General features: G+C 38.2%; 1 protein-coding gene across 5 annotated transcripts in view; it reads right to left on the bottom strand.

Moving 5' to 3' along the window:
- LOC139477662 (vinculin-like) overlaps positions 1-26121 on the bottom strand; it is a 191608-nt gene that overhangs the window by 57443 nt on the left and 108044 nt on the right. For 2 of the 5 annotated variants that reach the window (XM_071260038.1, XM_071260039.1), the window contains exons 18-21: positions 24407-24451; positions 21650-21760; positions 17623-17744; positions 13491-13606 (exon numbers count right to left, since the gene is read on the bottom strand). In XM_071260038.1, coding sequence (XP_071116139.1) covers positions 13491-13606; positions 17623-17744; positions 21650-21760; positions 24407-24451 — 394 coding nt within the window. The remainder of the gene's footprint in view (positions 1-13490; positions 13607-17622; positions 17745-21649; positions 21761-24406; positions 24452-26121) is intronic. The other 3 variants (XM_071260041.1, XM_071260040.1, XM_071260042.1) reach the window with 3 other exon arrangements.

Here is a 26121-nt window from a genome sequence, read left to right as displayed (position 1 = left end):
TCTAGCTATCCCCAAAACGATGGACTCAACTTCGATGGTATAGACGAACCTACACCAATATCACAAATTGATAAGGTGGAAAAGCAAAATAATTTAGCTATAAATGTTTTCAGACATTCTAAAGGAATTGTTGTACACAGGATAAGCTCCGCTCCGGAACATATCCCCAGAATCAATTCATTTTTGATCGAAAAAGATGGAAAATATCATTATACGTGGATAAAGAGTTTAAACAGGGTGCTATACGATCAAACAAAACATAAGGAAAAGAAATATTTCTGCGAAAGATGCCTGCATGGGTACAGCAGACAAGATCTATTGGATTCGCATAAAGAAGACTGTAGAGGTGTTGGACAGAATGCTATCAGTATCGATATGCCTAAAGAGGGAAAAAATATATTAAAATTTGAACATTGTTGTAATCAAATGCCAGTATCGTACGTAATTTACGCCGACTTCGAAGCGCTTATCAAACCCATAGAAAATACCAACCAAGATAATAATCAAGGTAGTAGTTTTACGTACAAAACTCAAGAACATATTCCTTGTGGGTTTGGATATATAGTTGTAAGGTATGATGGGAAAACAAACACTCCCGTGATTTACAGAGGTCCCGATGCAGCGGGAAAGTTCCTAGAATATTTACAAAACGAAGAGAGAATAATCAGGGAAAAATTATCGTGTGAGAAACCCATGCGTATGATGATAGATGATTGGAGGGCCCACAAGAAGTCAACGAGTTTCACGTTTGTAATAAACCCCTGGATGGGATTCCGTAAGAGATCATTGTCACGTCACGGGTAATTATCGGGGAGTCGCTCATAACGAGTGTAACTTGAAACTAAAAATGAATGCTCAAACAATACCCATCCCCGTTGTGTTTCAGAACCTTAGGGGATACGATTCACATCTCATTATGCAAGCTATCTCAAAGACCGACGGCGGTTTAACGTGCATTCCTAACAATATGGAAAAATACATATCGTTCTCGTTGACTAAACCTATACATTATAGGGACAAGGATGGGAAATCTAGAATAAAGCAAAGTAATGGGCTTAGATTCATAGACTCCGTACTTCCCTGGACAATTTAGCTAATGCGAACAATCCCGATGACTTCGCGATAACAAATCAATATACCAATAAGATAACTCGTCATTTGTTGCTGAGAAAAGGTGTATATCCTTACGAATATATGGATGATTGGTCTAGATTCGAAGAAACTGAATTACCACCCCTTGAATCATTCTATAGTAACTTAACAGAATCTAGAATAACAGATGCCAATTATGAACACGCTCTGACGGTCTGGGATAAATTATGTTGTAAGAATTTAGGTGATTATCACGATCTGTACTTAAAAACCGATGTACTGTTACTCGCCGATATATTCGAGATATTTAGAAAGACATGTTTAAAACAATACGGCTTGGACCCGGCATGGTACTATTCCAGTCCCGGACTATCGTGGGATGCATTGCTGAAGAAGACCGGCGTAGAACTAAAACTACTCAGAGATTACGATATGCACTTGTTTATTGAGAAAGGATTAAGATGGGGTATATCGATGGCAGCGAAAAGGTATTCTAAGGCTAATAATAAATCAGTGGAAGGATACGATCCGAGTAAACCCGACACGCATATATTATATCTCGACGCTAACAATTTGTACGGATGGGCTATGAGTCAACCTTTACCCACGGGTGGTTTTGAGTGGGTCGATAATATCCATAATAATGATGAGAATAAAGGGTACATACTAGAAGTTGACTTGGAATATCCAAATTCCTTACATAAAGACCATAACAGTTATCCGCTAGCTCCCGAAAGATTAATGGTTCATAAAGACTGGATATCGGAATATCAACACTCCTTGATGGGTAAAAGTAGGTTAGCTAACATAGAAAAACTCGTACCAAATTTGGTGGATAAGACCAAATATATAGTTCACTACAGAAATCTCCAGTTGTATCTATCGTTAGGTATGAAACTAAAGAAAATACACAGAGTTCTAAAGTTTGATCAAAGCCCTTGGATGGAGCCCTATATAAGGCTGAACACAGATTTAAGAAAGATAGCTACCAGCGATTTCGAAAAGAATCTATATAAGCTCATGAATAACTCGGTATTCGGAAGCGTGTTGATGTTAAATTAGTCAGATCTAATGAGGAAGAAAGACTCTGGAAACTTATAGCCAGTCCGGCTTTTAACAGAAGCAAGATATTCGATAACGACTTAGCTGCGTTGCATATGCAGAAAAGTAATATAAAATTCAACAGACCGGTGTACGTCGGTATGAGTATTCTCGACTTGTCAAAACACTTAATGTATGACTTTTATTACAACAAACTTAAGAAGCAATACGGCGATAGATGCGAGGTGTTATATACCGACACAGATTCTTTGTTGATGGAAATACAAACCGAGGATGTGTATAAAGATATGGCAGAAAAAATAGATATGTACGACACGAGCGATTACCCAAAAGATAATCCACTGCACAGTGTTGTAAATAAAAAGGTGTCAGGTAAGATGGAGGATGGATGTGCTGGGACTGGGAGTATGTCGGATTAAGACCTAAGATGTATTCTATAAAAAAGTCTGATAATGGAGAGATAAGAAAAGCTAAGGGTGTTAAGAAGTATGTGGTAAAAAAGCATATCAAACACGAACAGTATAAAGAATCATTATTCAACGGTAGAACGTTCAAACACGAGATGAAATCTTTAAGAAGTTACGATCATAGGATATATGGATTAAGAATGAACAAGACATCATTATCCCCCTTAGATACAAAGAGATGGATTGATAATGATGGTGTAACTACCTATGGGAACTATGAACAACTCTTCTCGTACAAATGCCCTACCCGGTCCATCTTGAAGATAATAAAGAATAGGCTCTCCTTCTTTCGTAACCAATCTACTAATGTTATACGTCTTAAGGGACCATATGGGATCGGTTGCGCAATGTAGGCCTCCCTCGAGTTCACCGGGCTGGTATAAATATCTTACCCTTACTCTATCCGGAAGTTTTCGTTCTTTGCCTCTCCTCGGTGCTGAAGATTCGGAAGTCACGGATTTCATTTTAATAGCATCGGATGGTTTCTTCCCTATTAATCTCGTTACTTCATTATTCAGCGCTGATACAACAGCTGATAATCGTGATAATCGGTTGATCTCAATCGTTCGGATTTCATTTCGATCCCATACTGATAGCCAAACAAACGTTCCGCTAATGTCCTGTTAAATCTTTCAACGATAGCTTGACTGCGGTGGGCCTCTCTTTCACCACGGACGATTTTGACGTCGTGCTTTGTTAACAGTTTAGTTATCGATCCCATAAACTCGCGACCAGGATCTACTTGAAATAGCTTAGGCCATTTTAGTGGTCCGCGTTTATATATGCGACTCAGCGCATTAGCTACTTCTGTTGAATCTTTCGAGGTTAATGGCTCTGCCTCTTTGTATCGACTAGCCACATCCACTACTGTTAAAGCGTATTTATACGTTTTGCGTTTTACCTTATCGTGAGGAAGAAACAACAGGTCTGCCTGATGAACTTCATTCGTCGTAAAAATATCAAATTTCTTCCTCGGTATATAACGTGGTGCCGGTAAATATATTTGCCACAACGCTTTAACCAATCCTTGGCCACATCTTTAGATACCTTAGCCGCGGTGGCTAATTTTTTTATTGCTCCTATACCTTTCCAATATCCTCGTGGGCTATAGTAAATTTTATCCATTATTAATTAATATTGATGTTTCGTTTAATACAAATCCGGCTCTAGTGGAAGTGAGCCAGAACCATCATTACCTATAAAAATTTATATCATAGACTCCAGGTGGTGGTGAGCTGGAGTCAATTTAACTTAATCTCATGACTATCGTTGAATCGCATAGTCATTTACACATAAAAAATGCTACCTGTAGTAGCAGTATAGGTATATGAATCCAGCTCCAGTGTAAGTGAGCCAGAAGCCCCATTACCTATACTACTCATAATAATACAGATGGACATATTTTTCAGTCAATTTGTAAAATAACTTAATATTCAGGCATTTAATACATTTCCTAAGTGAAAATTTTGCACATTTTGATTGTAAAAATATAAACACGATAAAATAAGCAACGCAAAAAAAATATTTACTTTGTGTTGCAAGTCAAAATAGTGTAAACGAAAATCTCACAATTACCAAGCAAGTGTCTTATCAAAACTTTGTCATCATTACCGATGCTACCCACAAAGATACCTACATTTGCTTATTATTTCCAAAACTGTATTTCATTTTGTTGATCAATGTGACCGTACGCCCTTATACTATCAATAAAAGTGACAAATGCGTTTACATATTGCGCAGCAGAGGTTGCTAACTAGGTTTTTGCTATATCATCCAGGTACTCATGGGAAAAAAACAATAACAAAGGCAACAACCAGTCCCAGGGAATTGCTTTAGATCGGTGCCCCTTTAAGATTTGCTGGGAGTGTTCAGCATGACTGTAGCTTTCTGAGATAGTGGTTTTCAAAGCCTTGGTGATATCCTGATCAACAGTAGGCTTGCAGGAGATGAAAAGTTGTTTCCTGTGGCGACTATGTTCTTGTGAAGCTGTGAGATAGTGTTACAGTGCTTACACTGGAAACAGTAGTGTGTCAGGGGGGTACATAGTTCCTCTTATGGTAGGGATCGTGTATTGTCGACCTCTCGCCGCACACTGATTCTTGGCAATGGACACTAGTAAATATCTCAGTGTGGGTTTTGAGAATTCAGGACGTCAAATCATTCTTCAACTTCATCTTTTATTCTAATTATCAGTTTCATATTCTAACAGAATCTTGTTCTAGTTGAAGGGTACTGTTGCCACAAAATACTAAGGTAGCGCTCTCGGCTTGATTGACTGCAAAATAATGCAGAAACGTCTATGAATATACTAATATTTAGACGCAAATATGAAAATAAACGGTCACTTTAATAATGTCTTACTTCTCGGTTACTGAAGTTTTGTGTTTAATTGCATATTTACTGTTTTATAACCTCTACGGTCCCCCGCTCACAGCAAAGTCTCTTGCACATAGCGATACCAACTAATCAACAAAAAAGTTACTTCCCTTTACAACTTAAATGAAGATCTCTTAAATATAAAATTAATCCAAACAATTAATCAGAATCCAACACTCAGAATGATTCAACTCCAATCCAGTGCATGAGTGAGGGAGAAAAAGTGGATGACATGTATCCCCCGACACTCGCTGCAGTTGCCATGATGCTAGCAGTCTAATACTACAGCCTTCCCTTCCTCTATTTTCCGGATGTTCAGCCACCTTGTCTTAAAAACTTGCTGCTGTGGAAGGATCTTACACATCCCCTGGGGCAGAAATGTTTAACTTAAAAGCCATGATGACCAGTTCCATAAGAATAGGAATGGTATCAGAATGAGTGAGTACATTTTCTGCCAACATAGCGTCCCAGTTATCTTGCAATTGAAACATCTTTCATGCTCAAAGCCACATCCTCGCCAAAAAGTAGGTCATGCAAAACAGGGGCACAGAGCTCTAAAATGTTTTTTTTCAGTTGAAGTTCAATCAGTTCTTTCTTCCAAAAGATAATTTCCGTACTGCAATTATTTTTTCCAGCTTCACTCAGATTGGAGACGATCTCCAAGAAAACACCACTCATCATTATGTCCGCTTACTTCATTAAGCCATGATTTCAGAATCATAGTGGCCGTCTTGATGACACTGAACAGCATCTTTGGCATTTTCATGTCTATTTTGTTTCTGCTGGTGAGCCATCGCACAGAAGTTTGCTTACATCTGGGGTATTAAGAAGCTGACAAAATGCCGGATTCTTTATGCTTTTCAGTTTCTGTGCCATAATGGCATCTTAAAGTTTCATCCTTAACAACAGTTGCACAAGTTTGGTAAGTTTGTTTTCAAGAAGCTTGCCATCCACAGGCAGAAGCAGTAGAATATCACACATAACATTCATAACTTCAGAAGTGCTGCCACCTGTGAAGATCCAGGGTAGAATAGGTCTTCAGCTTGCCGTAAAAGGCGATTATGTTTGTCACAAGGGGTGACTAACGGGATCGGGTGGGAAGGCTTACTGACTTGGTTGACGCATGTCATCACATCCCAATTGTGTGGATCGATGTTCATGATGTCAATCACTAGATTGTCTGGTCCAGACTCGATTATTTACAAACCGCTGTGATATAGCTGGAATATTGCTGAGTGCGGTCCTTAAACAACAAACAAAATCAGAAGTGCTGCCATCTTGAAATCCATCATGTGAATGCGCAGACGCGTCGGTTGTTGAAGTGAAACTGGAATCATGTTGAGCAATTCGATGGCAATATACACATTCTGATGCAATTCCATTAAACAAGCTTGAATAAAAACATCATCATAAAAAAGAAATCACAGTCGTCATAATGGCCACATGAGTCATTATGTTCATCAGTTTTTTCACCAACTTGTTTAGCATTCATCTTCCAAATTTCAGCGAGTAATGCAGAAGACATGTCAGGCATTTCATTAGAGTAAGGGATGGTGCGGGGTTTAGGATTCGATTATGGAGACTTTGTTGCCTTATGTGTCCCTTTAGAAGTTTTGGAAATAGAAGTACCAGCTGTAGTGATACTGCAGTCATCTGATTTTGGACTTTTCACGAGGTCTGCTCAGTACAAATCACAAAGGGTAGGACACGCTACCATCAGCCTTTAATATGTAAACTATGGTCTACGAGTAATTATACACTTGACTTCTTGCTGTAGATTGTGTTTGTCTGGCTGGAAAATATTCAGCTAGACAAATCCCTCCTGGCTTCTAATCACCGACTGGTGCATGCTCTTAGCTATCCCATGTGATCTGGGAACATTACAGGATTAGCTGATAGATCTCAGTGAAAGCAACTTTTGATGAGATTTGGCAGGTTAGAAAACGTTCTTGATTAGACTATGGACATGGAGTGATGATATGAAATTAAGGAAACAGCATGTGCGGGATTATGTATTTAATCACGTACTGGCTGGTTTGATAATGTGAGGAAGTGAATTTGCCTCCTTTTGTTTTTTTGTTTGCTTTTAGTCTGCAAAAATAACTGTGTCATGAAACTATTGTGAGTGTGTGTCACTTGCAATTTTTGCAGTACACTGCTGCTTGCAAACTTTCCAAATTTACAGTATGTCAGTATGTGGGATCTAACATCTAGCAAAATGGAAACATATCTACCAGGACAAGAAACGAGTGCATTTTATCGGTGTGCCAAAATGATTGCATCACACTCTTTGAACAAATATCCCAGAAGATTTTATGATTGTGAATGAAAAGTAATATCATTTCAATCTCATAAAAATGAGATTTTTATGATGCCTGTATGTCAAGATCTGGGGATCTCCTTAGGATAAAGACGGAAACTACTCCTACTACTACTACTACTACTAAAAGTGACATGTAAACATCTTACTACAACCTGAACAGAGATATAAGGTCGGTCATGTAATCTACAATAAATACCATATTATTTGTCCTCAAATTTAAGCACTTAAGAATTAGGAGATAAACATACTGTGTTTTCAATGTAGAGCTAAGTTACTTGTAGATTTAACCATGCTAAATTGAATTTGGAACCGAACGCGCAGTTAGCGGGGTTAAATCTATAGGTAACTTAGCTCTACATTGAAAACACAGTATGTTTATCTCCATTCTACCATGACTAAATAAAATGCGAACTCTTTGGTGTTAGCAAATATACTGAGTGAAGCTGCATTGGTTGAGTTCAGCGTTTTGAGAGGGTTATCGATCTGAATTACGTAATCACCGAACAAAATATGGTGCTGTATATACTCAAGCAGTTTGTTTACACCGTAAAACTTCACTCGAACATATGACAGGCATTGAAAGCATATAAGCACGGCAACTTGGTAAGCTAACATGAGGTGGGCATCCCTAAAAAAAACAAAGAAACATTGCACGTCACCATTATGATGTCATATCGCGCATTGTGACGCAAAAGATATGACGTCACAGTCGTATATAGAAAAGCGCCAAAATTCCGAGCTCTGTTGTCTCCAAAACGTAAATACATTCCCTTTGTTGATTTCTGTTGTGTTTATCTGCACGAAATGTATTGCCACACATCCATTGAATATTGTAGTAACCACATCTGTGCATTTTGTAACCTGTAATTGTAGATATACGGTAATTATTTAAATATGCCTACCTACAATGACTGAAAATAGTACTATTCTATGAATATTAGCTTCCGCGGTGATGCGGCCGTCAAACCAGCTGTTTCAATCAGAGGGGGTTTATTGTGATTTAATAGCATCTGATTGACCAATCAGAATCGAATAAATTCCAAATTCATGGTAGAATATTGAATAATAATATTACTGAGGAATATACTTGAATTGTTTTCTTTTTATCTTTTGTAATGGAATATATAATCATGGACTATACGTTTTCAAACTGCATGCCATCTAGCTAATCTCAACAAGGTACCTCCATTAAAGTTTGACCTAATTTTGGCGATATTCTCGCTGCAAAAAGCGAAACGAGTTCTCTTGGAGGACTGAGGAATGGGAAGCCATACATAGCATGACAAAGGATATACAATAAAGAGCTGCAGGCAAGCTGACATGCGTCTTTGTTGTTTATTAAAGCATACAAGACTTGAACGCTATCGGTCAACATCATTTTATGCATGGTAGAAAACTACATAGTAGCCCTTCAGAGAATTCAGTAAACGAACAAGTGACAACAAACTTGGTCAATGAAAATGTGAAACATGAGATACTTAATCACTAAACATGATGATTTAACTTTCAAAGTGTATTTTCTATTCTGCTAGGCATTGTTTTATATTCCGAAAAAAGATTGCCATGTGTATTTTCTCGTAAACTAAGTTGGAAATAGCAATATACCGGTGATTTGGTTAAAAATTACCCAATTAATAAACTTTAAAGAATTTTGATCAGAAATAATATATTCCAATAGCCCATCTTTTTTGTTGCAGCTTTTACTGTATATATTTAGAATAATAATAACCAAAAGCATAGCATTTTGGAACAACTGATTGCTATTGATGGATATTTGTTATGGATGGAACAATTTAATCAGTCATCCTTGAATAATCCTGCTTCCTTGCTGCAGCAAATGAATGAAAACAAAATCCAAATATTGTAATTAAACAGACAAAAGGTATATGTATAAGACAGTTTACTTGTTTGAGGAATGTATCCTTCAATATGCACATTAACGAACAATATCCCACACATCTGAAGCTGTACAAAGAAATTTGTTCAATGTCACATGTCACCTGGATTTATAACCCAAACTTAGATTAAATAATTTCCCCCGAAAAGAGAAATGCCAAATACAAAACCACTGATTGATATATATCCTTGACATACCAGGCATGCATTTGCCCCCTCGCTGGCAATTAACAAAAACAAGTCGAGTAAAAGCTGTACCATCTAGCATGACAAATAATGGGTCCTGAGGATGAGCACCGCTCGCTAACCGTTGAGATACATGACTGCACATAGCACACACATGGCAACACATGTTTTACTGCATGCACACTGAGGGTCACACCCCTGCAGAAGTTGCCTATTTTTGCGGTTTTAAGTGTTAGTTCGAACTTAGAATAGTGAACCGCAAATTTAACAGAAGCGACAGACAGATTCACTCTAGGATCAAACTGATTGTATGTCAACTCCTCCCAAACGTAAAGAGGCAAAGAAAGCTGGACAAAAGGCTGCCTTGAGCATGATGTCCATGTATGGCGAAAAAAAGGCCATGGTTCAAGGTCAGTACTAATTGTTGTAGCACCATAATTGTAACTTGAAAGCGTATTTGTTTTTTGGCACCGGATGTCTTCTTTACAGACCGCATGATGGTCTCTAAATGCAACACAGTACCATGACACCAAGGCATTGTGTACCCCATGACATAGATAGGCAAACCTAACCCCGCTCAGATATTCCCTGATTGTAGAGTATGTCAGGCCAAGTTTGTAATGGCAGTGAGACACAAAATTTAACAATATTTGTTCTGTGAGCTGAGGTAGAACACGGGGAAACCACCCCACACCGGACATACTCATAAATAACAGGAAGGCTCTTAACCCAGAGTCGTACACAGTTCTTGCATGCTTCGAGATGGCTTGTGACCAGAGGCGATCTAAGTCAAGGCATTGTTAGGTCTTTGAGTTGCAGGCAGGGAGTGGTGTGTGGTTGAGCCCTGGGAGCTAACTGACAGAACTTCTGCATCTGGAGACGGGAAGATGCATCTGCTATTACATTGACACAACCTGGCATATGTACGGCGCTAAACACAAAGTTGTACGTTGCTGAGGAGCTTTCTTTGTGATTTTCTTTTTTCCATCACTCGATTCCATTATCTGCAGAATTCTGACAACTATAGCTTCTGGGAGATGGGCTTCCATGATCTCCGAGTCTAGCACAATGCCCAAATACTCTAAGCACTGAGTGGGGCCGATTGTCTTATATAAGGACAATGGAATATTTAGGTCTGCAAATAAGTTCACCATTTTCTGCATTGTGCCCACTCACACAGTTTCATCAACTGTGAGAAAGTCGTCCAACAGGTGGAGTATATGGGTTACACTGTACACATGCTCAGCAATCCAGCAAATTGATTCAGACAGTTGATCAAAGAGTTCGGGGCTGGATCGAGATCCAAAGACAAACCTTGTGTAATAATAGAAGTGTGCGTCCCATTGATTTCCATGAAGATGCCACATAGAAGGGTGTATGGGAATGAGTTTAAAAGCATCTGCATTATCAAACTTGAACACGTGCGCCCTGGGTCCAGTAGTCTTGATGATCTCAATAGCATCATCTACCTTCACACAGGTCAGTGAATGGTCTTCCTTGCTGATGGTCCCGAGTTCCATTGTGTTCTGAACCACTGTGCTGGTAACACTTAAACTGGGGGTGTGACTTGTGACACACAAGACAAATGTGCCTGAATTTGCAGCTGGCATGCACACATCGATCGGCGTTCCACTGGCCCTGTCATCTGCTCTTGCGTGTCACGTGCCGGCAGTTGTTGGTTGGTGGTGTACCTGTTGGCATGGTTGGTAACCACAATGAAGCAAAATTCTGTCATGTGACCTATATCCTGGCACAGCTGACAAGCCTTGACATGCTGGCCTGTGAATATCACCCTGTAAAGGTCTGTGTCGACCTTACTCCAATCCACTTTCCAACCCTGTTGCTCGAGTACTGCTGCTGCTTTAGCCGAAAACTTGCTATGATACTGGTAGAACAGTTGGTTGCCATACTGGGCATGCATCTCCAGGATGCAATGCTCATACTTGTCTTACTCCTTGTCTTGCTATGGCAACTTGTTGCACATAATACTTTTATATCTGGCAAATGCCACGACGATCATATCAATTGTCAATTGCATGGTCATCCTGGTGTTGACCTGTGGTTTCAGGAGCATCTGTGTATTGTCGACCACGAATGCCCTTGCCGAAGTAGACATTTCGTCTGGGATCATAAGTAATGCCAGATTTATATGCTTACCCTCCCAGATCTATTTGCGGAGAGTAGGTGAGACGATCTCCACATCCGGTATGCTTGTGAGTGTGGAGTTGGACACCAATGTTGATAATAGTCCCTATTCCGTATTGGACCCTAAATTCGACACGGATTCCTATGGTTGGGAATTCTGCAACGGGGCACCGTCACCACTGTTGTCTGCCGCTTTGTTCAGGTTGTTGGAATATAATTCCTGATATTGTCTCCTCATCAGACCTTGAGGTGGTCCAATGCCTAGGGTGTTGCTGATGTAAGTAGTCATCCCGTCTGTCGACCAATTCCTGGGAAATACAGAATTGGGTCGGATGCGAGTATTGATACTGGAGCAATGGCGGGTGATGGTGCTTGATGGTCTCCTGCTACGTTTCTGCCAGCGAGTCGGGAGGCATGATTAGTATGGATAAAAATTTAGGTTGTGGCGACACTTGATAATGGCGATGGTGTTGGATTGATCGCAAATAGAATATTTTTTTCCGGCTGAACAAGCATATGGCATGGCGACCGACAACATTGCTATTGAGCATGAGTGGAAATATCAAATATAAACAGACGTTATTGTGTATAAATATCACGTACAGAACACAACTGAGTTAATATAAAATAAGCTTTGTATACAATGTTATTCGGGTTTCGTATATACAAGCTGTGTTGCTCATGTGACGCAGTACTAGTGCTGAAGTTGTGATTACCTGGGACCCACGACGTTTGTATGCATGTACCTGTGACAAGACTACCAAACTACAGTAATACGAATGCGCTCAAGCAGTTTGTGTTATTATAAACCCAGTCAATTTCATTGACAATCATTTAATTGCCAGTTTTTAGTGATATATTTAAAATAATAATAATAACCATAAGAGTAGCACTTTGGTACACTTTTTATAACTGGATAGTGGCATACAGTCAAGTCCCGTTAATTGGACATTGTAGGTTGCATATGATTATGTCGGATTAACGAGTATGTCGGATATAAGAATTTAGGTAATATCAATATTCGTGATCGAAAATGAGAGGACTACACGATAGATAACGATTCAAACATGTTGTAATAAAAAAAGGAAAAGGGAAATATTCATATTGTTGTGTTACATTGTTAGCGGAATATGTTTTCTAATCATGCAACCTCTAAAGTTTAACGCGAAACTATTGTCACGAACTGTATGACTGATTCAAAATACCTTTTAAAGGATAGTCTGGAATGGAAGTCGTGAATTTGAAACTCGTGCCGCAATGCTTAAGAAAGCAGCTTTCTTAGTGGCTAATGTCGACTTCCTGTTAGTAATTTCTTTGGTCGGTCAAAGTTTGCGAAAGATTCTGATGTGACCTTTAATGGAACGTCCTCAGTGGTAGCAAGAACTTGTGAAATTAGGTTTATCAGAGTCAGAGTGAGTGTCAGTAACTGTCAAGTATCATGTGTATGTGACCAAAACACAAAAGTCTGATTAGCAAATAAAAACTTCCAGATCCCAGGTTACAACAGACCAAACATTGTGTCATCTAAAATAACAGGGCCCTCTTGCACAAAGCGATCTTAGTTCTACGACTATTGTAAGCCAATGTTAAAGTATGTGAGTTACGATCATCTTAATTAGCGCTAAGATCATTTTGTGCAAGTGGGCCCTGGTCCAACAATTGCCCCCTTGCTGATCCGAAGCCCAGTTTGTCAGGTCGTTGACACTAATTGGCATCTGGTGGTTACGCGGGTTAATTTAAGATGCGCCAACAAGACGACTGGAAGCTTTGTTTCCCTTTAAAAGTATTTCAGGTACGAGATATCTTTACCATCTGTCTCCAATTTTGAGCAAAAACATAAAGCAGCCCCCTGCAACAGCTACCAAACAAAACTTATAGTTAAATTCCATAAGCTGAGCTGAAGAAGAAGTCGTCATTAATGAAAATACTCAAAATTATCTTACCGTACAAGTTGACTAAGTTTTGCCATTAACAAAGCCATCTTCTTTGCAGCAGAAATAATCTCATTGTCTTTGCTGGACCATTGTTTAGTCTCCATGTGTAAAGCATGTGCAGCCATCTGAAAACAGAATGTATCAAAATACTTGATGCTATGAGAAAGTTAAAACCAAAAGATTTGCTGTTTAAGATATTAGTACACAGCATGTAAACTAACATCTACTTGTCATACAACTACCATAATTGTCTTGAGTATAGTGCGAACCCAAGAATAATGCGCAACCTGCTCTGACACGGATTCAGTATTATGGAGAAAAAAATTTGAATATTATGCACAGAAAAAAATTTCAACGTAATGATGTGAACAATACATCACGTCTCATAACAGAAAAACATGTAGAAACAGAAGTATAGTCCATAGCAGAGCCTGAGTAATGGCTGTAAAAGTCTGTTCATGTGTGCTCCCCATCCTTAGATGGAGGTGTCTGAAAGAGGGGGGGTTCTTTAGGTGCCGGGAAAAGTGAAAGAATTCCTGTCAATGCATTCTCTTGACAAGTCCACTAATTCAGATCTATCATCATTCTTAGAAGGAACTTGACCAGGACGTCCAATTTGGGACATCCACCAACAAAGTGACTTATTGGGACGATCATATACAACCATGATCATTCGCAGGGTCTTTGGATATTGATCCTCCAAAGGACTTATGAAGCTGGACTCTGACGCAGATGCTTAGTATATCCTGAACTGGCTGTACATCATACTTGGTGGGATAAACTAGGAAACCTGGATGCGACAGCAGTTGGATGAGAAACATCGCGTTCTGCTGGAGCTGATTCCTGTTTGGAGCTGAACTAGATACATTTGTGCAAACCTGATGATCAGGCTGTGATCCATATGAACAGCCAGGGAGCTATCGATATGCGCAATGGAAATTCATAACAGTGGTCGTTTAGAGGAGAAACTTCAGGGATCCAGGATAAATAATTACATGGAGACAAGCAGAGATCCAAGAACTGGTCCCTGATGGAAATGCAACTTGTATCCCTTTTCACAACTTTGAGAATCCAATGGTCAGTCGTGATATGCATCCAACTTTCGTCAAATGACTCAAAACATCCCATCACTGGTCTCGGAATTGGTGTTCACAAACTGAAGTTAATTAACAAATCCAGGTCTATACGCTTCGTTACAGTCAGAGATGGCATTCACCTCTTCCCCTTACACCGGTCCTGCCTACTGCTCTATGTTTCTGCTCAAAATGACACAAGCTATCCCTTGTTTTGGCGTTCAGAGGCCATGTAGATCTATCCTTTCATCTGCTTATGTGGAAAGATTCCTTCCCTGATGGATAAACTCTCTCTTAACAAAATCCCGAAAGGCCGACTCTCAAGATCTCTTGGATTGAAAATCTGAACTGTGGGCGTAAACTGACAAATTGATGGTTGAATACTGGAACCTATTTGTGGTGTCTTGGTGCACTTCTTCAAGGACCCTATGTAGCTTCTTGTTAGGTTGAGCCAGGACAGATCTCTTGTCTTGTTCAGTCACCGCTTTATGCCGGACTTGTGAGATAAGATGTTGCCTCTGAGACCGTAACAGCTGGCTCGACATCCAAACTTGGGAAGACAAGAGATCTTCACTCCAAGAGGCTATGGATGAAGGCTACAGATGATCTACACACAGTGACTGGCACATCGCCTGAAATGCCCTCATAAGAATCATGAAGAGGAGGTATGACATAGTATACTCCTGCCAAGACCCATTCAATGTACGCCCAAATCTCCATAGTATGTCTATTTATCATATAATGGGTAGGTTTCTCGGCAGGATAAAGTCAACGGATAAAAACGATATCCGTTGGGGTCATATGCGGATAGAGATGCAAATATCAAAGGTCAAGTAGGGACTACTTTCAGTGTTTATAAACAAACATGGCGTCGCACTTGTCATTTGGCGATCGAGTCAGAATTAACCATCGTGAATCTGGATAAACTACAGGGATAATTGATACAATTATTAAAAAAAAAACAGTCTTATATACTGAAAGTCAGTGTCGAACTGCGACGTAACTAAGGCATTTTATAATTTGGGCAACTTTAAAGATATAAATTTCGAAACAATTTTGCGAGGGCACTAGGCCTAGCCAAGCGGGATCAGAAGCCATATCTGTGCTTGTAGACCTCTGCTGCTTGAAACCTTTTCCACAAATAAAAATAGTTGGGTTTAGGCGAAATATGTATGAATTGTTACCTTGTTTCGTTTTGGCGCTGTGTATACATCTGACTACACTTCTTAACGTTATGACAGAACAGGCCGACTGTGAACATTCACTGGCCGTGATGTCTCATAGACTAGGGTTAGAGTAGCTTCCCTTTGACAAAGGGCAGTTACTCTAGCGGACAGACCGATGGATTGTCGCGAAAGGCAAGTAAAAACAATTGTTGTATTGCGTATATGTTGCTTCGCCACTGTATAAGAAACAGATTTCAGTTTGAACTATATTGGCTACTGTCACTGTCCGACTGACACATCACCTACCCTGTGACGTAATAAATATTAATGCGCGCATTCCAGGAAAACTCGCAATGTTTAGGTAATGTTTGTGAGTGAGGGTAAGCGATTTTCAAGCACAGAATTGAAGAATGACATTATATGATAAAGAGGTTATCACGCTTGTGTGTTTAGGGATGGTAAATATCCTGTATTAGGAATAAACACAATGTATTTAGCTCGCCAAGGCTCGCTAAATACAATGTTTATTCCTAATGCAGGATATTTACCATCCCCAAACACACTCGCGTGATAACCTCTATTGATGAAGCCCCTTGACCCTGGCCATAGGCAATTACATCTTGGGAGCTGGCTGATTTCACACTAATTTGGACTGTCTGGAAAAGTGTTATCGTACGTTTGGTAGATGCGCCTTTTCATCTGAGGTAGAGGCAAGTTTCATTGGTATGATTTATCAATTGCTTTGCATGACTTGGCCACGGGAAGGTAGGAAGAAGTAGATGGGCTGCATACTTAAGCATTTGAGGTGCAGACTCTTTCTCTACATTTAGGATACAGGTCCGAAATAAGACATGTAACTGGCCTCAAGTAGTTCGACAAAGAAATAGCCGGGCTCATAGTTGTCCATAGGGGGCCACTCAAAATCTATATTTTCATTGTTTCCAAGGTCTGAGTCATCCCTGTTCCCTGTGCGATATCCCGAGGGGGCGTTATCTGGCTGGTCCCTGTGTGGTACATGGTTCAGTGGTGTCCAATGGTGACCCGTCTTGCACAAACTCTCCACTGGACGACAGTCTATGTTTCAAAACATCAGTAGTGTCAATCTGATCATGATTGCTTACTCTAATGGTGAGTCCATTCTGCTGATCACTTCACACATTTTTGCAACATAATTATGTTAACAATATTGAATGAAATCCTGACTAAAATTAACATAATAGATTACAAACAAAAGGCAAGATACACAATGAACACTTTCTTAGCCAGACATTGTAACAAGAGTAGTAACTTGCATACTTCAGTACAGATTTTGCGAAATGCCATTTCCAGTGTTTCTTAATCACTGTAATGTCTTTGAATTTGGAAACAAAATTGAAACTCATTGTATGTGTTTATTATGCGCATCCCCCTGTACAGATCTGTTCTTTTGGGGGAAAAAATGGTGCACTATATGCAGGAAATACAGGAGTCAAATATTCCTGAGTACCCTGTTATTTTTGTAATTGTACTTCAATATACCTGTTTGATATCAAAAGCGATGTTCTCATGATCACAAGTCTTATAGTGAGATTGTAAAACAGTGTTAAGAAAACTATTACTAATTCACTGGCTTTTCACAACATAAGGCAAAGGTAATCATGAAAACATGCATCGCCTAACTGGTTGGTCAACACAGAAAACTTCTGTGTGCTCTTGATTGCATACATTGCATAACATAAAGAGTCAATGAAGTTGACTTCTGTGATTAACAACAGTACAAAAGCTTCAAAAGGCTGCTTCAAATAGGATTAAAGGGGACAAATCTATCAGGATTTTACACATAAGGGAATACATCTATGTAATTTTTGTGGATGGTAAAGGTTAGAAATAGACATTCCAATTAAGTTTACACATGTTAATCACCATAATTGGTTGATTAGGCTGAGGAATGGGGAAAGCTGTTTCATCCTCATCATCTGTCTCTGGTGGAGGTGGCCGGGGAGGAGCAGTCTCGTAAGGCAGGGGTGGACGAGGTGGAGCCGTTTCTGGAACAAAGTTGATAAGGTGTCAGGATTAATGAACATGGTGTGGCATAAAGCACACCTCTGAGGACTTGAATGAAAATGCCATCATAATAGCTTGGGTAATCTATTGACCTAGACCCAGAGGTTTTCCCTACATCAAGTGCTTCAATCTCAATCAACCAAGCTGCTTATTATACTTAGAAACTAACACTTACATGCACAACATTTATTAGAATTCACTTAAATCTGAATGAAATGATGTATTACAAAACTGTCCCTTGTGAAATGTAGTGATGTAGTGATAACACAGAACCTATAGTAAACATGCAAGACAAACAGACATGAAAAGATGAATTTGCAATATATCATCAAATGACAACTGATAACTGAATTACTTTGCAATGATTACTATTTTTGACCCTAACAATATTTACCATTCCATGAAAGTTATCACTTTAGGTACTGATGGGTTACTCATCTATCTCACAACGTAACAATGTGGATGGAGGATAATTTCAGCTAATAGGTCATTTAATTGATCAATTTGTATTCTACCAAAGTTCCTATTGCATCAATTAACAGTGCAAGATGCTCCCTTTCTCTACAACACTGGTCAATGTAAGTAAGTGATTACACAATTTTGCAAGTCCAGAATAATGCCTAATATATTTTTGGTTTTTATATAAAATATTCTCAAAAGCTACCTTGCTATGCAAGGAAAGTTCAGCATTAAGACTCTCTTTTGAAATGCTATTTTGACATGTTAAAAGATGGATAAAAATAGCCCCACTTAGCTCAACTGTCTTGTAGCTTACATGGTTAACAGCTCAAAATGAAGAAATGTGAGAGAGTAAAGTATAAAATGTTGCTTTGAACAGCATTTCAGTTATATCATAGCGTGACCAGTAAATCTGGGAGGAAGACCTGGAGTGATGCAGTCGAAGATATAAATCAATTTCATGGGGAAAACCCACGACCATGGGTGTGCTGCTTACAAATCTTGGATCACAGATTTGAAGCCATGAATAGCAGATTGTGGCACAAGCAGGGAACACTAGTCGGCACTATGACCAGTTGAGGCACATTTAAACCAAAGGGACACCCAAACCAGTCTCCTTAAATTTCAGCTTCATCAATTTCAGAGACATAGGATATCTGGACAAGGTCAAAGTCAGCAGTAACCAGAAGACAAAGCCATCAATATTGCTTTCAAATATCTAAATCGCACAAAAAATACTGTCATGTATGTGATTATACCAATCAAAAGTATGTTAATCCTCAACTTTGTGAGTACAAATGCCCCAAACCTTGGTAGATTCAAAACCTTCACTACAGTCCTTCTCTAAATGCTTTATACCTTCCGATCAAGTGAATTATTGAGAGCATCTTTCTTAAGGTGGATCTTTTCATTTAATAGTAATGTTAAATAGTATAAAATTTCGAAAATTTTAAGAAGGATGGTCTCCAATGGAAGGAGAACATCTGTCACCAGCTGCAGCTGTCCAACTCAACCAGCAGTCCACCATCACAGATATGAAAACACAACTCCTTCACTTCATGTAAAACAATCATCTGTTAAATTGTGAGTATTTTTAATGAGAAAAAAAAAACACAATTGATAATGGGTTGCATGGTAAGGGATGTGTTAATTGTCAGTAACAATGTTCTCAGCTGGACAACTAAAACCTGAAACAAAAATATTAGTAACTTAATTGTGCTCAGCGTGTATGCCTTTCAAATATCTTGACAGTTATACCCGTAATTGCTTAAAAAATATTACAAACATGAAATATGCAGCCATATTTCATAGTTTTCTACAAAATTGTCATACAATGTTGCCTTACACAACAAAGCACAGTGTTGGTCTCTGCAACAATTTTTGCTAAAGATGTTAAGTGAACAATTTGGGTTTACAATTTAGCTTAATATGTGAGGAAAGCCAAATGGTATACAGGCAGAAGACATTTCAACCTTGGTAAAACTAAAGGGTATGGGTATGGTGCTGACACAAATGATCACAACTGGGGCTAATCTGTTATTTGAAAGCATGACCAGCCAGCAACGGAGTCTGGCAAAGATAAGAGATGCATCTCTGCAGAGAGATATGCAAAAGCTCAGACATCATGAAGACCTTTACAGTATTATTCCTATTCACATGCTGAAAAATTTTTTTTTTTAAAATTTAAACTCAAATAATAATTAAGTAACAGTGCGGCCATGAAGACACATCAGGCTGAGCAATTAAGTTACAAATAGCCAAAGGAAAGGAACTGTTGCTCACCAGGTACATTCATATTGAGCAAAATGTTACACACAGCATAATCGTTTTGCTATCAAGGAAGGACAGGGCAGCTGTTAATTGATTACCGGGATGTAATTTCTGGTCTGCTTGAAAAGACAATTTAATGCCAATCTAACATTCTTTAAAACATCAGTATGAAAACAAACATTCATGTTTCAAATCATATTTAAAGCAGTTTCTTAGTTCTTTAAGTGCTAAATTGTAGTCATACCTACCACACAAACTTTCTCTGAGCCTTATGCCACATGAACAAATCAAAATCATATTATGGTCCTACCCTAGGGACGAGTCCAAATTTACTACCCAGGTACCCAACCTCTATTCCTGACCCTAACCAGGTACCAGCTGTAGGTCTCAAGTCATTATCCAATTGGAAATTGTTTGAGCAGAGCACTGGCAAAAAGTATTAAGGTGCACTATAAAACAATCTGGTCACAAATACACTGAATTTGATTGAAGCTTTATCTTTATTTAAACACATAAAAGTCAAAAGAAATGTGAACATTAGTGACTTGTAGTGTAACCATGGGGAACATTAGTGACTTGAGTGTAACCATGGGGAACATTAGTGACATGAGTGTAACCATGGGGAACATTAGTGACTTGTAGTGTAACCATGGGGAACATTAGTGACTTGTAGGCTAACCATGGGGAACATTAGTGACTTGTAGTGTAACCATGGGGAACATTAGTGACTTGTAGTGTAACCATGGGGAACATTAGTGACTTGAGTGTAACCATGGGGAACATTAGTGACTTGTAGTGTAACCATGGGGAACATTAGGTGACTTGTAGTGTAACCATGGGGAACATTAGTGACTTGTAGGCTAACCATGGGGAACATTAGTGACTTGTAGTGTAACCATGGGGAACATTAGTGACTTGTAGTGTAACCATGGGGAACATTAGTGACTTCAAGTGTAACCATGGGGAACATTAGTGACTTGTAATGTAACCATGGGGAACATTAGTGACTTGTAGTGTAACCATGGTGAACATTAGCGACTTGTAGTGTAACCATGGGGAACATTAGTGACTTGTAGTGTAACCATGGGGAACATTAGTGACTTGTAGTGTAACCATGGGGATCTAGATAATTTTGTCATAAAATAATAAATCTCATGACTAACCACTGGTCTGGGTGGACCTGTGGGTACCCAGGTCCTACTCCGTAACCACGTGTCCTAGCCTTATCCTACACATATTCATAATATTTCAGATCTCTAAGTATTGGGCATCATAAAAAAAAGATTCTTAAGGGGTTTCAATGTCGAAATATTACCATTATAGAAATGTATTCTGTTTTTTTCCTAGCACAAACAATCTGAATCCCATTGGTTTGCTACACATATCAAGGGTTCATATTCCAAGCTCCCGGCTAATCCCTACAGCTGTTTCAGTGAAAAAGTCAAAGTCAACATACAGTCAGGTAAAAGACAGATAGACAGACGACATGCTTTGCCACTAGCTCACTCGGACCTTCCATCCAGGTGAGCTAAAAACTGTTAGAAACAAACAGCCACTCATGCTGGGTATAGCATGCCTGAAAATAGAAACAAACAGCCACTCATGCTGGGTATAGCATGCCTGAAAATAGAAACAAACTACAACTGGTATCCATAACCTCTGGATCCATAGTCATAATACAGGAACATATCCTGTGGTGGCGGTGGCACTGGTGGGGTTGTCACTGGACATCCTGATGCTGGCTGATGCTGGCTGCCTCGTAGAGATGCTAAAAAACATAACCTGACACTTAGCATGCATTCATTCAACTAGTGCTTGCTTCAATTTGTAACCATAATTAAACTGTTCTGTTACATTATCTGCGGGCATCTTCAATAAGCAATCCATTTTCAACCCATGAAATAATATCAACAGGAAACACTTCTCGTTAACAAGCAAAATTACAAAATAAGGTACAGGTAAAATTAAAAGCAATGGGAGAAAAACATCAATGACTGAACTAACTGTTCTAATGATAATAAACAAGTCATATGCTTTCAGTGTGTCTTATCGTGTCAGACACTCAATTACCTTCTGCCTTAATATTTCCAAATTCAGATAAGATACTTATACCTGGAGCAATAATAATTCATTATTAATTCAAACAGGCAAATACAATCAAATACAGACTTCACAAATATACTCCTCAAAATAGAGAAATGCATAGATGATACCGGTATTGATAATATGAAAGTTATTTAACAACTGACTTTCACTTAGTCAGCATTCATTGGATTATGAACCTTCATAGAGTGAGGGCCAAACTATATGAATGTTGGAGCTTGTGTTCATGTTTAAAAAAATTTAAATTCCTAAATAACAAAGGGCACCACTTAAGCCCTTGTTTGATTTAAGCAAAGATGTAAAGATATAGATCAGAAAACTTGGTTAAGTAAATGAAAAACATTTGCCAAACTTACAATGTACTCACAAATTAAACCATTCATTGTATTAGAAAGATATTTAACATCAATACCTGTTAGAGTATATCAATTTGCTCTTAATTCTTTCCGTTGCTCTAGCCATAACCTATTGCTTGAAGAAGGTAGAACAATTGGTCTTTCTAGAGATGAACGCTTGTGTCCATTTTGTGTAGTCCGTGTAATTGAAACTGAATATCATTTCTGCATTGAACGTCAATTTTATTCAGATCTGAGAAATAGTCTTATACCTAAGTATTGCCATTCACAACCTTCATTTCATAAATTTTGCACTCTTGTCTTGCCAAAATGAACATGTTATTCATAAATTAGCTAAATATATTTTTCTTGCTTTCAAGAAACGACAAGTTTTTCAAATGTATGCAAAGATTCAATTGTTTCACTATGTATATCACTTATATTATCTTGCGCCTGCTGTTGTTGTAATCCATTGTATCCAAATTGTACAACGGAACGGTGGCCTCTTTACTGAAATAAACTTACTCACTCACTCAATCACTCACTCACTCACAAGTAAGGTAAACTTGAAGAAAACTAAAGTTATGGTAATCAGAAATGACGAACCCCTTAGACATTATGAAAAATGGGAATTTAATAGTGTATATATTGAAACTGTTTCATTTTATAGATATTTGGGTATTGTGTTCACGCTTAAACTTGTTTGGACTAAGGCACTAAATACTCTTACTGCACAGAGTAACAAGGCCATTATGACATTATATAGATATATAAAAAAAAGTTGGTAATATACCCTGTCAAGATTTATTTAAGATATTTGATGCTATGATCGTTCCTATTGTCTGTTACTGTGCAGATGTATGGGACATCTCATATTGAAGATGTACAGAATAAAATGAGTAAATGGCTTCTAAATACAGGTAAAACAACAAACAATGCAATGGTTTTAGGAGAGCGCGGTAGAACCCCTCTCCAACTTGTGTAATCCCAAAAGGGCCATCAACTATTGGTGCAGGCTACTGCGTTTGGACGAGCATCGACTGCCTCGCCAATGCTATTTAATGCTCAAATCACTAGACCATTCTGGTCACACCACATGGGCTATTCATATTAAGAATATTTTTGTCTAAATTAGGTTTTGGATATGTGTGGTTAACACAAGATGTGAAGATATTTATTCATCTTTTTAAACAAAGATTATTTGATAAACTTCAACAATCATGGTGTAGTTCTATCAATAGTATATCTGATACCTTTTGTTATAAACATTTTAAATCCCTGTTGAATGTAGAAAAATATCTTACACTCCCCATACCAGTACATCTGAGAATATCTATGACTCATTTCAGATGTAGCAAGTTTAAACTTGCAGTTGACTTGGGGACATACACAAATGTCCCATACACTGAACGATTATGTAAATATTGTATAGAAAATCTTTCATTGAAGATGAATTTCATGTTTTGCTTTTATGTGAGCGTTATTCAGCTCTAAGAAATATGTATCTTAAACAGTATATCAAGTTTCAAACTGTAACATCTTTTACTGAAAATATTTCATCAGAAAACTATAATGTTGTATATAACACATGTTTATATCTATATAAAGTCCAACGGCCAAGAGAAACTTAAATCGATTACTTCCCTGGCATAATGAACATCTGCCAGTATAAAGGGGACTTCTGTTGAAAATCTGAATGTTTATTTACAGTGTGCTGACAGCCAAAATACACAATTATGGCAAAATGTAACAGAGGTTTTATATTCGCAGGAATTATTTGAGTTTACATCAGATATACCACCCAGAATTTTTGTTTCATTCATTCAATGTCAAAACCAATCTAATACTAAACAACACTTATACTAATATAATCTACAAAACACGATGCAGAGAACTGAAAAATAATGCTGATGTTAATAACAAGAATAAAGAATACATCATCATGTGTTAGATGGAAGGATCCAGGAAAGCAGTACCTTCAAGTGCTCCTTGAGGGCCAGTGGAGCTGTAGCAATCTGGAACTGAGTGAGCAAGTGGGACCAATGAAAGAGCAAAAATGAAAACATCAGCAATGTGGGACTGATCAACCATGGAAAGCTGATGCATCATGCTAGATACTGAGCAACCAGTCATTAATTGATGAAGTAAATAGCAAAACTGCACTTCCAATGTTTGATAAAAGGATATCAGAATTCCTGCAACGAAAAAAAACTTTTAAATGTCTTGATTGTATGACAGTTAATAGAAAGTTCAAGTAAAAAGTTCCCCATAGCACAGAAACATTAGTTTTACGAGGCTAAGTCTCTCCGCAACAGGACTTCTTCAGGAAAACCATATTTCAAATATATTTCTCATATTTTTGGAAACTTTATATTCATCTTCAAAGATTTTAGATATTGAGATACAATATTGAAAGGTTTCTTTTTTATAATTACAAATAATGAGGATGGTGATGTTAATTGATGATTGATAAATGCTGAAATTCTATCCAGCAAGTCATATTCATGTTTCTGTAAGTTTTTTTAATTTCATTGCTCTGTACTATTCAATATAATGTAACACAGAGTTAGAGGTAGAGCTTACTAAATATATGTCATTGTAATGTGTTTTGAAGAAGGAATAACACTGCTAAATAATTTCTCTGTTTATGTAATTAAATAATGAGATTCCCGACAAATCAAATGCAAATAAACAACACAATACTGGGTATCCTTTTATCTGACTGGATTTCCTGATCAACATTTGTCAAAACAGATATGTGGTAGATGCAACTCTTGTGATAGAAATTGTTTCCTTCAACACTCATAGTCAGTACTTGAAGTACTAAATGTGATGGTTCCAGAGAAATACTTGTGCTATATTATTTTCATTGTTTGCATTGTAATGAAACAAGAAAACTAAACAAATACCAAATTTGGTTACATTGACTTTTTCAACATGGTTGCCATTGAGAATTTGACTTGCCAATGTCAAGGTTCATGACATCACATACTGATGCTTGAACAGTGGGGTAGCCTTGTGGTTAAAGTCTCCACGGTTTCAATTCTCACATTTCTGACGTCCCTATTGTGATATTGCTGGAATATTGCTAAAAGTGGTCAAAAGCCATACTCACTCACACACTGATGCAAAGGCACTTATGTAATATAGCAAAGCATTCCTTAAACTCTCAAATGATGAAATAAATCAGTTATCAAGGGGACAGAAAAAAGCCTGCTGTCCGAATCTGTTGTTCTTTTTCCACTTATAAAACTTTGTCCAATTGAGAATTGTAGGCAGCTGCTGTATATTCCCTGTGAACTTTAACAACAGCCTGGGACACTTGGTCTGAAAATCCTTCTGAAGTAAAGGATCGCTAGATAATTTCCAAGCATGAAAATGTTGGATGAAGATTCCAGTGAAATCTGTCTCAAAATGGATGACACAGAAGAGTTTCAGAGGAAGGTCTACCGGAAGCTCTCTGAGAAGAGGATACCAAGTCTTGGCTGGTATCAGATAGAGCATGATGTTGTACTGAAGAATATTCTGAAGTAAGTCATGTATGTCTGGATCAATGTCGAATCTGTTGCTTTACTTGCTCGTGAAACTGCTTTATGTTGACTTCTAACACTTGCTTCTCAATGTTTCTGTGATGCATTTGCATGTAGTTTGAATTGACAAAAGGTGCTTTTATCAACACATGCTGCACAAT

Source organism: Haliotis cracherodii, unplaced genomic scaffold (genome assembly GCF_022045235.1).
Source record: "Haliotis cracherodii isolate W230 unplaced genomic scaffold, xgHalCrac1.p SCAF_34, whole genome shotgun sequence".
NCBI lineage: Eukaryota > Metazoa > Mollusca > Gastropoda > Lepetellida > Haliotidae > Haliotis > Haliotis cracherodii.
Note: the sequence above shows the minus strand (reverse complement) of the source record. Positions and strands in the feature narration are given on the sequence as shown.